Source organism: Ursus americanus, chromosome X (genome assembly GCF_024610735.1).
Source record: "Ursus americanus isolate L20-20 chromosome X, mUrsAme1.1.p, whole genome shotgun sequence".
Lineage (NCBI taxonomy): Eukaryota > Metazoa > Chordata > Mammalia > Carnivora > Ursidae > Ursus > Ursus americanus.
In genome coordinates, this window is record NC_142164.1 from 43,298,635 (window position 1) to 43,314,305 (window position 15,671).

Genomic DNA, 15,671 nt, shown 5'->3' on the forward strand with positions numbered 1-15,671 from the left:
CAAAGGGGTGGGGTTTAGCTCACAAGGAACTCAAGAGAAATCAGTGGGCTTTTGTTACCTCGAGGGCTCACATCAGCAATGGAAACAGAATCAGAACCCAGAAGGTTAAGTATGCCTAACTGACATGGTCCTAATCAGGGGGAAAGTACTGCAAATATCAGAGAAATGCCATCCATTTTTGCCCTTTGGAATTGGGAGCATAGGTGAAAACTCCCCTTAGTCCTTCCCAAGTACCTGGTAAGAGTTGCATAGTAGGCAGCCCAACCCAGTTCTACACCTCATCTATTCCACTCAGCTGCCCTGTAAGGCAAGCATTATTCCCCATCTCACAGAAGAGATTGACTCTTAAAAGAAATGTATCTGTAATAAAGGGAGGGTTTATTCTTCCAGTTAAAACTGGGAAATTCAAGTTTGTTGAGCCAGTATTATACACCTGTACTATTTTTGGACTCCTTGAAAAATTGTTTTTGCTTCTAAAACTCCAGATAATAAAAGGAAAAAAGTCACATATTATCCAACTACAGAGAAACATGACCCAATGAACACCCTGAGACGTACGATTTCTGATACGAGGGGAGTAGTGTCATATAACATATACATATGCTTTTAAAGGAGACAATAATAAATGTACAGATTGTTTTTTAACTGCTTTATTAACTTTACACATTTTCATGCAATTGGGTGACTCTACTGTTGACAGAAACTTAGACTGGGTGCCAAGGCAATCTTCATTTGGAATCTGGTAACACAGAACCCACTTGACACATGGAAATTACATAAGGTTCACAGCAAACGGATCAGTAAAGGCATATCAGGAAAATGCAAGGAAAAAGAAAACAGTGTGAATCACAGTATTAATCTCATGGAAAATGGCAGGAGTCAAGGCATAAGGCAAAATTCATCATGATGGTCATGGTGATTAGAGAGCTCCCCCATCAGGATACGCAGACAATTCCTCAGCTGCAGCTCCCTAAGTTTTCTCCTGATTTCTCTCATCTCCTCCATGAACATTTCCATATCATCTCCATCTCCACCCATCCCATCATTGGCCTGCCTATTGGGTATGGCCCATCGGAAATTAGGAGCAAGTCGGCGAGCCTGTCCCCGTCTATTATTTCCTGCAGGTTGGTGGCCTTCTCCCCCTCCCAAAGGGCGGTCTTCCTCTCCATTCTGCATGGGCTGCTCCATTTCTTCGTCTTCCTGGTGGATATTTGCCATGAGATTTTTTTTTCCTGGTTGTTTTTCTTTGAACACAAGTAAGACAAAGGCAAGGAGAGAGACTGGATGCTTCGTGCACTGACCAGCAGGATTCAGAGCTCTGATATCTAAGGTTTTATAAATTTTATTTTTTTTTCCCACCTTAGGAGCTTCAGGCGTCCTCTAGGGGGCCTCCGAATCGAGCCCCTCCCTCCAGCTCCCTCCTTTTCCCTCCCTCCCCCAAAGCCCACCATTTTTCCTTTCCCAGGATTCTTTCCCCGCGCTCCGCAGGCACCAAAATGGAGGATGGGGGGCAGAGGGTGGGGGGCCGGGGATGGGGTAAATAGGAGGGGGTCTCAAACTGGGCTCTGCACCCATCCCCCACACTGTCCCCCGCACCGACCTGGGCCTATCCTTGCTGTCTCCTCCTTCTGCCGATTCTCGCCGTAAGTGCGCCGCTGCGACACTTGACACCTACACCGCAGACCTGCAGAGGGCCGGCGTGGAGGGAGCGGAGACTGTTGAGAAGCGCTTGGCGCCGACCGGCCACCACCTGGTCCCTTCCGGGTCCCGGGCCCCCCTGCCACCCCCCATCTGCATCTCCCGCCCTCACCCCTAGCCTCCCCCCGACCCTGCCCCGGAGGTACACCATTTTACTGTACGAACTCGGGGGTGATTTCCAATCGCTCTTAGTTGCTCTGCTGCCCTCCCGGGCGCCCCAGAACCCCCACCCCAGGGGGCCACTACTGATGTTCCCAAGAATGCCGGGTGTGGAGAAAGCTGGCCGGGACCCGCTGCGCTGATCTCCTGCGCGGGCCTCCGGGGCAGGCCGACCGCTGCCGCCCTGGCCCCGGCGCACGGGCCCCGGAGCCCTTACCTGCTCCTCTTGCCTCGGGCCCGATGCCAGCCCGCCAGGCGCAGGGCAGCGGGGAGCCGGGTACCCAGACGGGAATGACGACTGCACCGAAGGCTGCGTCGCTCTGCAGCTTCAGATCACGTGAGGGCCCCGCGTCACCAACGCGCTTGCCCCCCAACTCCAGCGGCTTGTGCGGTGGGAGTGCCCGCCCCCACCCCTGGCCTCACGCACACACGCAGGCAAACCCCTCCGCCTCTTTCTGCGCTCAGCCCCAGCGCGCACCGCCCTGTCACTCAGCTCGGTCCTCTCCAATTTGGGGGCCGACTAGTGCCTGACCTCCCAGCGGTTGGAGTTTACCCTTCTCTGGTTACCCGGGAGGGTCTGCAACACCCTCCACCCCTCCCACTCCCGCCCCGGCCTTGAGTTTGGCCTGTTCTGCTTTCTCTCCCCTTTTCGCTGGCCGCACCCCCTCTTTCCCCCACCCACCCTCAAGTGCACTGCAACCATTGCCACTGCGCCCCCTGAATTCAGATCCCCAGGAAATTTAGAATGAGGTCTGGGGTGGGGTGGGAGCAGGGGACTTGTCAGGCCAGGAGACAGAGTGAATTCTTCCAAAGAATTCTCTTTTATTTCCTTTTTTTAAAACAAAAATCAGCATCCCTCAAAAAATTAAAAATTGCGAGATTTCACTTTTGAAAGAAACGATTCATCTTGAGGGATGAAAGCCTCATTTTTTCATTATATTCACCTGTATCACACAGAAAATATTTTCTGAGTTCCACACAACATTAACATCCCTTTTGAAACATACTAGCAGGTTTCAAATTTCTATTTTGAAAAAAGAGGCATCTTTATGTTCACAGTTGGTATTTTCAAAATGATCTTTAAAGTGAATATTTAGGGAGATGTCCAACTGTCAGATATTAGCCATTTAATGTAAATTTGTGATGTTTTTTGATACCATAGTCTTTGGAGAAAAGGAGCCTTTTTTACTCCCTGCTTTCCTTTACAAACTTTCCAAACCACCCCTAAAAATATCTTCTTAGAATGATCAGAAGTATTCAATATGCAGAAGTTAGTTCCACAGACATCTGCCTTTTGATATAAATGTTTGAAAAAATATTAGAAATAAACAGGGGGTTATGATCTCACTTATATGTGGAATTTAAGAAACAAGGCAGAGGATCATAGGGGAAGAGAAGGGAAAATGAAACAAGACAAAACCAGAGAGGGAGACAAACCATAAGAGACGCTTAATCTTAGGAAACAAACCGAGGGTTGATGGAGGGGAGGGGGTGGGGGAATAGGGTAACTGGGTGATGGACACTGGGGAGGGTATGTATTGTAATGAGCACTGGGTATTATAGAAGACTGATGAATCACAAACCTGTACGCCTCAAACAAATAGTACATTATATGTTAACTAATTGAATTTGAATTTTAAAAAAAGAAATAAGCAGGGGGTATATGAGGCAACTAAACTCGAGACTGAAATTCACCTTGAGTGTAAATGTTCCTTTCTCCACCTTGAAGTAACTAAACAAATTTTATCACAGTTAGAAAACAGATGTCTTTAGGAAAGCAGCATTTATTATTTAAAAAAATTATTTAGTAGGTGTTGGTTGTGATAAAGGAAGCAAAAAAGTTACATGCACTGAGACAAGACAGGCTAGACAAATGTTTACTGCCCCTGGTTTTGGTTCCAAACTCCTGTGTAATCTCCTACTCTGTTAAAGTAGCTGGGACATGGAATAAAGGAGGAATATACACCTAGTGCATACATAGTTTGAGGTTTTTATGCTTTGGAGATGTTTTGATATATAGCTTGTGAAAAAATAAAATTCAACCAAGTAAATTTGAAGATTTCATTGGCTTGTTAAATGATCCATGAATCAGGAAGCATCCCATCTAGCAAGCAGAGGGGAGCTCCAATAGGCTACAGAAAAGGAAAGGTTTTGAAGGGCACGACAAGGAAGTCCTAAACAGAAAAAGAAGGATTATTTCACCTGAAGTCACCTTCATTTGGGGACAAATGGGTCTTAATACATGAATTACTTGATTTTACTTTGAAGAAATGAAGAAGGTCCATGTGACAGGTTTACCTTATTGGTGCTGACCAGAAAATTCCTGACTGACTGGTTAAAGGTTAAATTCCTAGGGGTTCAAAACTGCAGTTAGGTTAGGTATTAACTCTTGGTTTACTACTGACTGGGGCCTTAACCTAAGCGATGCCATTTGGGGCCTGTGGTTCTCTTTTTCACAAGTTCCAAAAGCTCAAATTACATAATCACTCCAAAATTGTCTTTTAAAGGAATAGTGATTCCTGGATTGTTTCACAGTTCACAACTCTTCATACAGATAGTTCTATTATTGACATTGGCTGAAAGGATGCTGATTGAAAGCGTGAGCTGTGGTATCAGACATGTCTGGGTTTGAATCATACCTGCTACTTATTTCAAGTGTGGCTTTGTATCAGTTACTTATCAAGGTCTTTGTGCTTCCTGTGTGAACAGGGATTTTGTTAGAAGTAAATTATACATATCAAGTACTTACCATAGAACCTAATAAACCTTCAATAAAAGTTGACTTTTTTTTACCATTATTAGATGGTTTCTAACAAGATTTGAAGAGTAGGCAGAGCATAATTCTTTCCTTAGCTAAACCCTCTTACCTTAAAAATCCGTGAGGGCCCAAAACATATCTGCTTTATTCTACTTTGCATACCCAATGACTTAGAAAGTTCTTGTATGAAGTGGGTGATGAGTGAATATTTGTTGACTGAATGCACCCACTACTGAGACTAACTAGTTGCTTTTCATTCACGGGACTGTATTTAGAGCAATACAAAAAAGCTTTTATGAAAATTAGGAACTACCTAGAAAGAATCCCTTGAAAGTAGAAAACCACTGTGATGTAACTATTGAATATAAAGTTTAGCAAGAGTATTTTTGTTTCTCACAATGGCCAAATGCTTTGCTGTTGTCTTTTTCACCCATCTCAAATAAGTCTTTTGTTTGAAACTGCCAAATTTTCTTAGATAAAAATATACATTTTATATTTTTCCAGATCAGATACTATGCTATATAAGCAGTTGGTTGTAATGAAGTGATGTTTTAAAGACAGGTGAAAAATGCCCTGGAAATGTTATCTTTACTAACATGTTGTGAGCTGTTGATTGAGATCCTTTCTTGTCCTTGGAGTTATCTGAGGAGTTGGAGACAGGCAACCTGTTGAGAACAAAATTTAAAATTTCCCAAGGCTGAGTTAGAAAGACACAAGAGGGGCGCCTGGGTGGCTCAGTCGTTAAGCGTCTGCCTTCGGCTCAGGGTGGGATCCCGGAGTTCTGGGATCGAGCCCCACGTCAGGGTCTTCTGCTAGGAGCCTGCTTCTTCCTCTCCCACTCCCCCTGCTTGTGTTCCCTCTCTTGCTGGTTGTCTCTCTCTCTGTCAAATAAATAAAATAGATCTTTAAAAAGAAAAGAAAGACACAAGAGTCTTAGTTTGGGACTCATGTGCCCCAAGGACAGAGAGAGAGAATGAACTAGTTTGGTGGCTCTTACCCCAAAGCGATAGAAAGGTGGTGTAGTACTGGGAAAGAGGAAACTAGGTTCGCATTTTAGGAAGTGCAGTGTTTGTGGGAAGAACCTATCCCCTGTCCGTATCTCCTATAATTATGATAGATGATGGCACTTGATTGGTTCCCTTCCCCAAAGCCAAGAGAGTGGGGTCCCAAAAAACTTGTACATCAAGTTTAGGGGTATCTACAAGATGGTAAGGTTTCCTTCTCATTCCTCTGCTGAGTATCTGCTTTACCACTGGGATTTTGAGCTACCTATAAGCTACAGGATCCTGGAAAGAACATTTTAGAGAGATGATGTGGTGGTACGGCCAGGTGGAAAAGGGCTAGGATTGAACCCCTACCTAAGTTCTCAATTCTGGAGAGGCATGAGAAATAAATCTTACCATGCCTATAGGCTCTGGAGTTGGAACTGGGGAGGGAAGTTATTGAGATGTGGGCTTATCAGAAACTGTTACAGAGCAGGGCAAAGAGACCTGTGAATCACAGGAATGCCCTGTGAGGGTCATCAGCTAGGAGCCACATGCAAGATATGGGCCAGTTTTCCAAGGTGCCAACAAAACCTAAGGGAACTGCTTGCGTGTTGAGTCCTTATCAGCAGTCTCCATAGAAATTAAACTTGAGCTTCCTTGGTGATTAATCACATAGGGACAGCAGTTACACTAGGTAGTCTGATAAAGAGTTGTTTCTGTATCCCTATCCTCCAAACTCTCAAACCATCTGAGTAAACACAATGAAGGAGGGTGTGATGGTTAATTTTATGTGTCAGCTAAGCCACAGGATGCCAATATCTCTGGTTAAATATTATTTATGGGTGTGTCTGTGAGGGTGTTTCTGGAAGAGGTTAGTATTTGAATTGGTGAACTGAGTAAAGCAGATGGCCCTCCCCAATGTGGGTGAGCATCATCTAATCCATTGAGGGCCTGAATAGAACAGAGAGGCAGAGGAATATTGAATTTGCTCTCTGTCTAAATGCTGAACTATGGCATTGATCTTCTTCTGCCCTTAGTATTCCTGGTTCTCAGGACTTCTAATTCAGACTGGCATCTACACATCAGCTCTCCAGATCTCAGGCCTTTGAACTACACCATTGCCTTTCCTGGCTGTCCAGCTTGCAGACAACACACTGTGGGACTTCACAGCCTCCATGATTGTGGGAGTCAAGACCTTATAATCAATGAATCAATCCATCCATCCATCTCTCTATCTATAGATATAAATGTAGATAGATAGATATAGAGTATATTGATATAGATCTCCTAGAGGGATGAGGAGGATTCTAAATTACCACTGAGATTCATATTTTAAAATACTTAGAACCAAATTTCTAACAGTCCAACAGAGACTATTTTAATAAGCAAAAGTGACTAACAAGTTGGGGAACAGGACCGAGTTATAAAGAAGCCCATTTCCCAGTAGAAAGATGGGGAGGGGCTTGACAGAAAGAGCACTATTGAGACAGCTACTGGGGGGAAAAACCTGTTGTGTAACTTTGCCTTAACTAGTTATCCCTTAATCAACCCGTGGAGATGTCAGATTAGTATCCCGTCAGAGGAAGCTCTTTGCTGAAATCTTTTTGCATGTCACCATGATATAGCTCACATGTATTTGGCTGGAAATGCACCCAGCTGGGTTATAGTTATTATCCCATTTTTCTCTCATTATCCCTTCCTGCGTGAATTCCAGCCTTGGGGTATGGTGGTCTGAGACCTGATGAGCTCTGTCGGTGTGGGTATCTCTGTTCCAGCCAAGAATAGTTCTCTCTGTGTCTTCTTGATGCTTCATTGCTGCACTCTTATTCTCTTTTTCTCTAAATTTAAGCACGTATTAACAAATTAAAACTAAAGATTAAGAATATAGGGAATTATGCCTACTCTAACTTCCCTGTAAGTTATGACCATTATAACTTTGATGCCAATAAGTTTGAAGAATGGAGAATGGACCTGATGAAATTTTAAGGGTGTTCCTGTAAGAATTTGGAACATTTGAGAGATAATATATTTCATTCAAGAGATCTAATCTGAAATAATAACATAGCTATAAGGCTAAGATGTCTCAATATGAAAGCAACAAATATTCAACACCTCATTATCTATTAGAGAGCTTTTCTTTATTTCAGGGACTGCAGATGATATCTTGAGACACTAGAGACCCGTGGCCACTCGCTCCTGTTGTTTAAGACTCTGGTGGAAAAGAAATTCTGTTTCCTAAAGTGATTAACTGAGCTGGACTGTGTATGGGCCAAGAGAATTATCTTGGCCCTACCAGCTTCAGATTTTAGCAAGTACCATTCCTACTTTCCCGTAGACTTTGGGATGAACTTAGAGGAATATCAGGAAACTTACATATCAATGTTCATGACATGACTTTACCTGGCCTTACTGTTGCTAGTGCCTTGTAAATTCCACTGATAATATAATTTTAGCACTTAGCAAGGTCTTAGTGCCCAGTAGGTCATTTTGGTTCAAGGATTGCAACTCACACGGTCACAGGTAACATATACGTGAGTGAAGCCTGCTGAGTCTGAATCTGGTTAAACTGGAGAGCACATGCTCTATCAAAATGGTACAGCCTCTTCTTACTTCTTGCCAATTATTGTTAGGAGGCGATTCAGGCCCAAGGTTGGCAAATATTCCTTCTCTTTTTCAATAGATGTAAGAAATACAAAAATGTATGTGATTCCCCCCCAAAATGAACTGCTAAGTTAAAACTCTGCATTCGTTTTCTCACCTTTCCTCACACTTGCCCAATTCCATTTGGCTGACTTGATAACACATTGGCTTCATGACTGTTGTGTGCCTATGGCTATCACTTGCAGCACGACGTGTAGCTCTTCCAAGTTTCTACTGATAGGTAACAACTCTCCCAAATTCACTGGTGTAAACTACAACTGATATTTATGCTCACAGATTCTGTGAGTCAGAAATTCAGAAAGTACATATCAGGGACTACTCCTCTCTGCTTCAGAACGTCTGCAGCCTCAGCTACCATGGCTTGGCTGAGGGTACCTTGAAAGGCTGCAGATGACTCAAACAGCTGGATCCTGAAACAGCTGAGACCGACATGGCTTAAGGACAGGTTCATTTGGGACTATCAACCAAAATTCCTGTATATAGCCTGCCCAACATGACCATCTCAGGGCTTTTAAAGCAAATCTTCCCTGTAAACAAGGTGGAAGCTATATGGCTTTTTATGATCTAACCTTGAAAGTCACATAGAATCAAGTTCTATACTCCACTGGTCAAAATAATCATAAGTCCTCTTCTAAGATTCAAGGAGAGGGACTATAGCTTCCAACTTTTCATGAAGGAGTGCAATTAATTTGTAGCCATGTTTTTTTTTCTTCTTTTCTTTTTTTTCCCATTTTTATGTTTTTATAGTAATTTTTTATTATGTTATGTTGGTCACCATACAGTACATCCCTAGCTTTTGATGTAATGTTCCATGATTCATTACTTGCGTATAACACCCAGTGCACCATGCAATACGTGCCCTCCTTACTACCCATCACCGGCCTATCCCATTCCCCCACCCCCTCCCCTCTGAAGCCCTCAGTTTGTTTCGCAGAGTCCATAGTCTCTCATGGTTCATTCCCCCTTCTGATTACCCCCCTTCATTCTTCCCTTCCTTCTCCTACCAATCTTCCATAAATGAGTGAAACCATATGATAATTGTCTTTCTCTGCTTGACTCATTTTACTTAGCATAATCTCCTCCAGTCCTGTCCATGTTGCTGCAAATGTTGTGAAATCGTTCTTTTTGATGGCTGAGTAATATTCCATTGTATATATGGACCACATCTTCTTAATCCAGTCATCTGTTGAAGGGCATCTTGGCTCCTTCCACAATTTAGTTATTGCGGACAATGCTGGGTAGCCATGTTTTAAAACCATCGCACAGCTTACTGGTGTGTGCGTCTTACAGTCCCTTTTTTACCCTCCAGCTAGATAAGGCAGTCAATATGTTAAGTGATACTTGTTTGATTAAGTACAATCAAATTAACTATTAAGTACAAAATAATTTTTGGGTAGGACCTAGAATGGAATTTCCACAGCTTTGTTCCACCCGTATTTTTCCTACTTTAAGGATTTCTAATAAATTAAGTTCTTTAAAGATTTTATTTATTTATTTGTCAGAGAGAGAGAGAGAGTTCGCAAGCAGGGGGAACTACAGGCAGAGGGAGAAACAGGCTCCCTGCCAAGCCTGGAGCCAAATGTGGGACTCGATCTCAGGACCCCAGGATCATTACCTGAGCCGAAGGTAGATGCTTAACCCACTGAGCCACCCAGGCATCCCCTTAGAAATTGATTTTTACTGGAAAAATGTTTAGGATGTCTGTCTACAATTATCCACCTGTGTAACTGATTGGTTACTGATGTGCAGAGTCATCAGAAAGGATTGGAAATACAATAAAATAAACTGCGAGGCCAAAAGAATGGATTAGCATGCTTATAGAACATCAGATTCTATAGTCATGTTTTCTATGCCTTTGCCTAATTTTGGATTTACAGAGTATGATTTATAGTATCACTAGCAGTCCTACACTTTCACAGATCATGTATTGTTAAAACTAGAACAACTTTGGGGCACCTGGGTGGCTCAGTCGGTTAAGCATCTGCCTTTGGCTCAGGTCATGATCCCGGGGTCCTGGGATGGAGTCCCACATCAGGCTTCTTGCTCAGTGGGGAGCCTGCTTCTCCCTTTGCCTGCCGCACCCCCTGCTTGTGCTCTTTCACTCTCTCTCTCTGACAAGTAAATAAGTAAAATCTTTTTTTAAAAAAGAAAATAAACAGCACTTATATAAATGCTGATGTATGCCTGGCATTGTGTGTGTGTGTATTATTGTATGTATATGTATATATACATATATATTATTGTATTATATTATACATATATTAAACATGTATAATATATACATGTATAATGTATAATAATATATATGTTAATATATATTATGTGTATATATTCATTATTGCATTTTATTTTCCCCCAAATCCTATAATATCCTAATATTATCCCCCATTTTACAAATAATAGAATTGCAGGACAAGTAAGGCAAGGCTAAGCAACAGATAGGAAATGATAGAACAGGAATTCAGATTCATATAGTGTAGTTCCTATGTCCATGCTCTTAACCTCTACTCAGTTTCATTTATTAGTAAGTCCCAAATCTATATCTCATTCATTCTTTTATCCATCCATTGTTTAAGCCCTTTTCTGTGCTAAGCACTGCCTGCCCATTTCACATCTCAATCTCACTACCATATTTAGCAGTGATTCTAAGGACACAGGACTTTCCACTTAATAAAAATATAAGAACTATACTTTCAGTTCAACCATAATTTATTGAGCATCTACTACGTGCCAGGCAAGGCCCTGGAGATATAAAAGAGAACACAGCAGATATAGCTTTTATATTCTTCTGAAGTTCATGATTTAATGGGAAGAAACCAGAGGAAGAGTGTAGTAAGTACTGAAGGGACAGTTAGAGCACTTAAGAGGACTTAATCCATTTGCCAGCAAAATCTTCCAGGAAGAAGCAATGTGTAGAAAGTCGGTTTCTGGAATGACAGCAGTAGGAGCTCTGCCAATCTGCTCTCCAGTGAAACTGGTGCAAATTATAAAAACAAAACAAAACAATTTAAAGCCTCTGGAAATGGTCTTAAGGGCATACATCAAGTAGAGAAACATCTATTTAAGAAAATCTATTTAAAAATCCATAAGAAAGCCAATGTTCATAGCAGCATTGTCCACAATAGCCAAACTGTGAAAGGAGCTGAGATGCCCTTCAACAGACGAATGGATAAAGAAGATGTGGTCCATACATACAATGGAATATTACTCAGCCATCAAAAAGAACAATTACCCAACATTTGCAGCAACATGGACGGGACTGGAGGAGATTATGCTAAGTGAAATAAGGCAAGCAGAGAAAGACAATTATCATATGGTTTCACTCATGTGTGGAACATAAGAAATAGCAAGAAGATTGGTAGGAGAAGGAAGAGAAGAATGAAAGGGGGGTAAACGGAAGGGGGAATGAACCATGAGAGACTGTGCACTCTGGGAAACAAACTGAGGGCTTCAGAGGGGACAGGGGTGGAGGGAGGGGCTAGCCCGGTGAAGGGTAGTAAGGAGGGCCCATATTGCATGGAGCACTGGGTGTTATACGCAAACAATGAATCATGGAACGCTACATCAAAAACTAATGATGTACTGTATGGTGACATAACATAATAAAAAAAAAAAGTGAGAGTCCGTGGTATTTGAATCTAGACCTCTCCCTACCTTCTCACTCCCAGGTTGGGGAGGAATAAACTGCATTCCTAACCACCAGCCAAAAACATAGAACATCCTCTCCTGCAGCTCCCAGCCATGGGTATTTCTTCCTGGGAAGAGGAGGACATCAGCATTTCTCATCCTGCCCCAACTATTGATATTGTAAGGTCAAGCTCCAGGTGAGTGCATTTGAGAGGTGAGTGCTCTTTTCTTCCAGCCAGCCCCCACTGACAGAATGGAGGCTGTCCTGTGAGTGTGACATCACTGAGAATACCAGGGCCCTGTTCCCTCTTGGCTTGGCTCATAAGGTATGGTTTCACACTATGAGAAGCAAACTGAGAGGACCTCAGGCTGCTGTTTCCTCCCTACCTCCAATGAGACATTAGCTCCTAAAGCATGAGTATCACTCTGAGAGAAGAGTGCCATTGTCCTCACCCCCAGATCCAGAGTCCAGACTCAGAGATTTTGCCTGGGAAAAGAAGAAAGCCACAAAGCATATAGGTTCTAACATTTCCTGTTGAAACTTACTTCATTTTCAACAGAGCATGGAGAAGTTCAAGCCACAAGATGCTCTAAAAACAGTGATGGTTGTGGTGGAGGCAACTGGGAAGTGATTAATACATTCAGTGAAAATACAAGTTAACTGTAAGATGGCTAGATTATTTTAAAGATCCAGGAAAGGAGATGGCTGGAAGGAGTCCTCTTCCTTGGGTTGGAAAAAATATCAAGTACTGACCTTTGAAACAGCCCAAATTTGATTGAATTAATCTGCGGAACAATTGATGCCCAAGGACATTATTGAAAATAATAGATTAATCAATCAGCAATTAGAGGAGCCTAACGTCTGGGTATGGTCAGGGCTGTGGCCTTCATAAGTGCTTCTCAGTTCCCCACCCCACTCTTACTTAAGTGAGACAGGATGGCTAGAGGGGCTTGGAGTTGGGATGTTTCCCTTCGTCCAGGTCAGCTGGTCTCTGATAAAATTCTAGTAGGTTAGGCTTGGTGAAAGTTTCTCTTGAGTGAAAGCCTTCTTAAGACTAGGATGTTCCAGGGGCGCCTGGGTGGCACAGCGGTTAAGCGTCTGCCTTCGGCTCAGGGCGTGATCCCGGCGTTCTGGGATCGAGCCCCACATCAGGCTCCTCTGCTATGAGCCTGCTTCTTCCTCTCCCACTCCCCCTACTTGTATTCCCTCTCTCGCTGGCTGTCTCTATCTCTGTCAAATAAATAAATAAAATCTTTAAAAAAAAAAGACTAGAATGTTCCAGATGTATTTAAAAACAGTTACTTTTCCCCTCTCCCTGCCAGAAACATGAGGGGGTTTTTTCTAGAGTATTCACGGTGAGACCCTCATAGGGATCCTGGAGGTAAAGCTCATAAAAGTGTGGGAACATCCCCTAAGACTGGGCCTATCTGGAGTTTTAACTCTCAGATTTGTCCCCATTGAACTTCTGGCAATTTGTCAATTGTAGTTTAGGTTTATCTACCTCCATACTGGTTTCCTGGAGAAGTTTCTGTTCATGAAGTTTGCTCCAGCAAATTGTGATTCTCTGTATCTGCCTGTCTGTCTCTTCTTTTTTGAAGCAGTGATTTGCTTGGTGGCCTCAATTCTCTAATGGATCTAAGAAGAGTTGTTGATTTTCAGTTTGTTCAGTGTTTTACTTGTTGTTAGGGTGGAGGGATGGCTTCCAGGTTCTTTACATACCAAACCAAAAACCAGAAGCAAGAGGGACATTTTATAATGATAAGAGTCAGTCCATAAGGAATATATAACAACAATTACAAACACCAAAATACATGAAGCAAAAACTGGCAAAAATGAAGGGAGAAGTAGATAATTCAACAGTAATAGTTGGGAGACTTTAATACCCCCTTTTAATAATAAATAGACAAAATAGGCAGAAGATCAACCGGGAAATAAAAGACTTGAGGACACTATGCACTAATTAGACCTAATAAATATGTAGAGTATCCCACCCAACAACAGCAGAATGCACCTTCTTTTGAGTACACATGGAATATTATCATGGTAGACTATGTGATAGTCCATAAAACAAACCTCAAATAAATTTAAGGCTTAGAAATAATGCAAGATATATTATTTGACCACAGTGGAATAATATTTCATATCCATAACAGAAAAAATTAGGAAACTCATTAATATCTGGAAATTAAGCGAAACACTCTTAAATGGACAGTGCATCAAAGAACAAATCAAAAAGGAAATCCTTTTTGGCAGGTAGAAAATACTTTGAAATGAATGAAAATGAAACACAACATATGACATACCAAAACTTATGGAATGGAACTTCGGTATCTTAAGATACAATATACCAAAACTTATGGGATGGAGATAAACCTATACCTAGAGGTAAATGTATATCTTCAAGTGTCTATATTAAAAAAGAAGAAGATCGCAAATCAATATCCTAACTTTCCACTTTAAGACACTTGATAAAAAAGTGAACTAAATATAAAGCAAGCAGAAGATAGGATAATAATAAGTAGAGCATAAGTTAATGAGATGGAAAATGGAAAGAGTAGAAAAAACTAGTGAACCAAAGCTGGTTCTTTGATGAAATCAACAATATTGACAAATCTTTAGCTATATTGATGGGGAGGGGAGAGAGAAAAAGAGAGAACTCAATTTGATAGAAATGAAAGAAGGGGTCATTACTACTGACCTTATGGATATGAAAAAGAATTATAAAGGAATAATATGAAATACTGTATGACATTACATTAGATCACTTAGGTGAATTGGACAAATTACCCAAAAAGCACAAACTGCCAAAACTATCTCAAGAAAAAAATAGACAATCTGAAAAGAACTATAACAAGAGATGGAATTAGTAGTAGTAGTAGTAGTAGTAGTAGTAGTAGTAGTAGTAGTAGTAATGCCTGCAAAGTAAACTGTAATAAACTGCCCGCAAAGTAAAGTGTAAGTCCACATGGCTTCACTGCTGAATTCTACCAAACATTTAAAGAAGAATCTTTCACAGACTCTTCCAAAAAATAGAAAATGGGAGAACACTCCTCCTCTCATTTTATGAGACCAGTATTACCCTAATACCAAAACCAAAAAAAGATATTGCAAGAAAAAACTATAGACCAGAATCTCTTAAAAACACGGATGCAAAAATCCCCAACAAAATACTAGGAAAACAAACCTGGCAACATATAAAAACAATTATACATCATGACTATGTGGGATTTCTCCCAGAATGCAAGATAGGTTTAACATCCCCAAATCAGAAACTTCCTCAACATGAGATAGGGCATTACCAAAAAAAACCCCAGCTGATATCACACTTAGTGCTGAAATACTGGATGCCTTACCCCTATGATCAGGAGCAAGACAAAGATGTGTGTTCTCACCACTTCCTTTCAACATTGCACTGAAGTTTCTAGCCAGGGCAATTAGGCAAGAAAAAGAAATAAAAGGCATCCAGATTGAAAAATAAGAAGTAGAACTATATTTATAGATGACACGATCTTGTACACAGAAAGTTTTATGGGATCCGCCGATACAGTAATAGAATAAACAACTTTAGCATGGTTACAGGATGCAAGATCAATATACAAAACTTAATTGCATTTCTTTTTTTTAAGATTTATTTATTTATTTGTCAGAGAGAGAGAGAGCACAAGCAGGGGAAGCAGCAGGCAGAGGGAGAAGCAGGCTCCCTGCTGAGCAAGGAGCCCGATGTGGGACTCCATCCTAGCACCCCAGGATCATGACCTGAGCCGAAGGCAGCCACTTAATG

The 15,671-nt window shown here is 41.7% G+C and overlaps 1 protein-coding gene across 3 annotated transcripts; it reads right to left on the reverse strand.

The window, feature by feature from the left end:
- Window positions 1-634: 634 nt before the first annotated feature.
- Window positions 635-2,268, reverse strand: BEX3 (brain expressed X-linked 3). 3 transcript variants are annotated; one of them, XM_045804249.2, is made up of 3 exons: window positions 2,075-2,268; window positions 1,601-1,684; window positions 635-1,200 (listed from the first exon to the last, which is right to left on the reverse strand). In XM_045804249.2, the coding sequence occupies exon 3, from the start codon at window positions 1,186-1,188 to the stop codon at window positions 880-882; it is 309 nt and encodes a 102-aa protein (XP_045660205.1). In that variant the 5' UTR covers window positions 1,189-1,200; window positions 1,601-1,684; window positions 2,075-2,268; the 3' UTR covers window positions 635-879. The 3 variants fall into 3 exon arrangements, with proteins under 3 accessions (XP_045660205.1, XP_045660206.1, XP_045660204.1); XM_045804250.2 differs by having other exon boundaries at window positions 635-1,244; window positions 2,075-2,259; XM_045804248.2 differs by lacking the exon at window positions 2,075-2,268 and adding an exon at window positions 1,864-2,009 and having other exon boundaries at window positions 635-1,244.
- Window positions 2,269-15,671: the final 13,403 nt, after the last annotated feature.

What these genes read in the sequence shown, in the direction of transcription:
- BEX3 (XM_045804250.2), bottom strand. Translation starts at nt 1,218, where the DNA reads ATGGCAAATATCCACCAGGAAGACGAAGAAATGGAGCAGCCCATGCAG.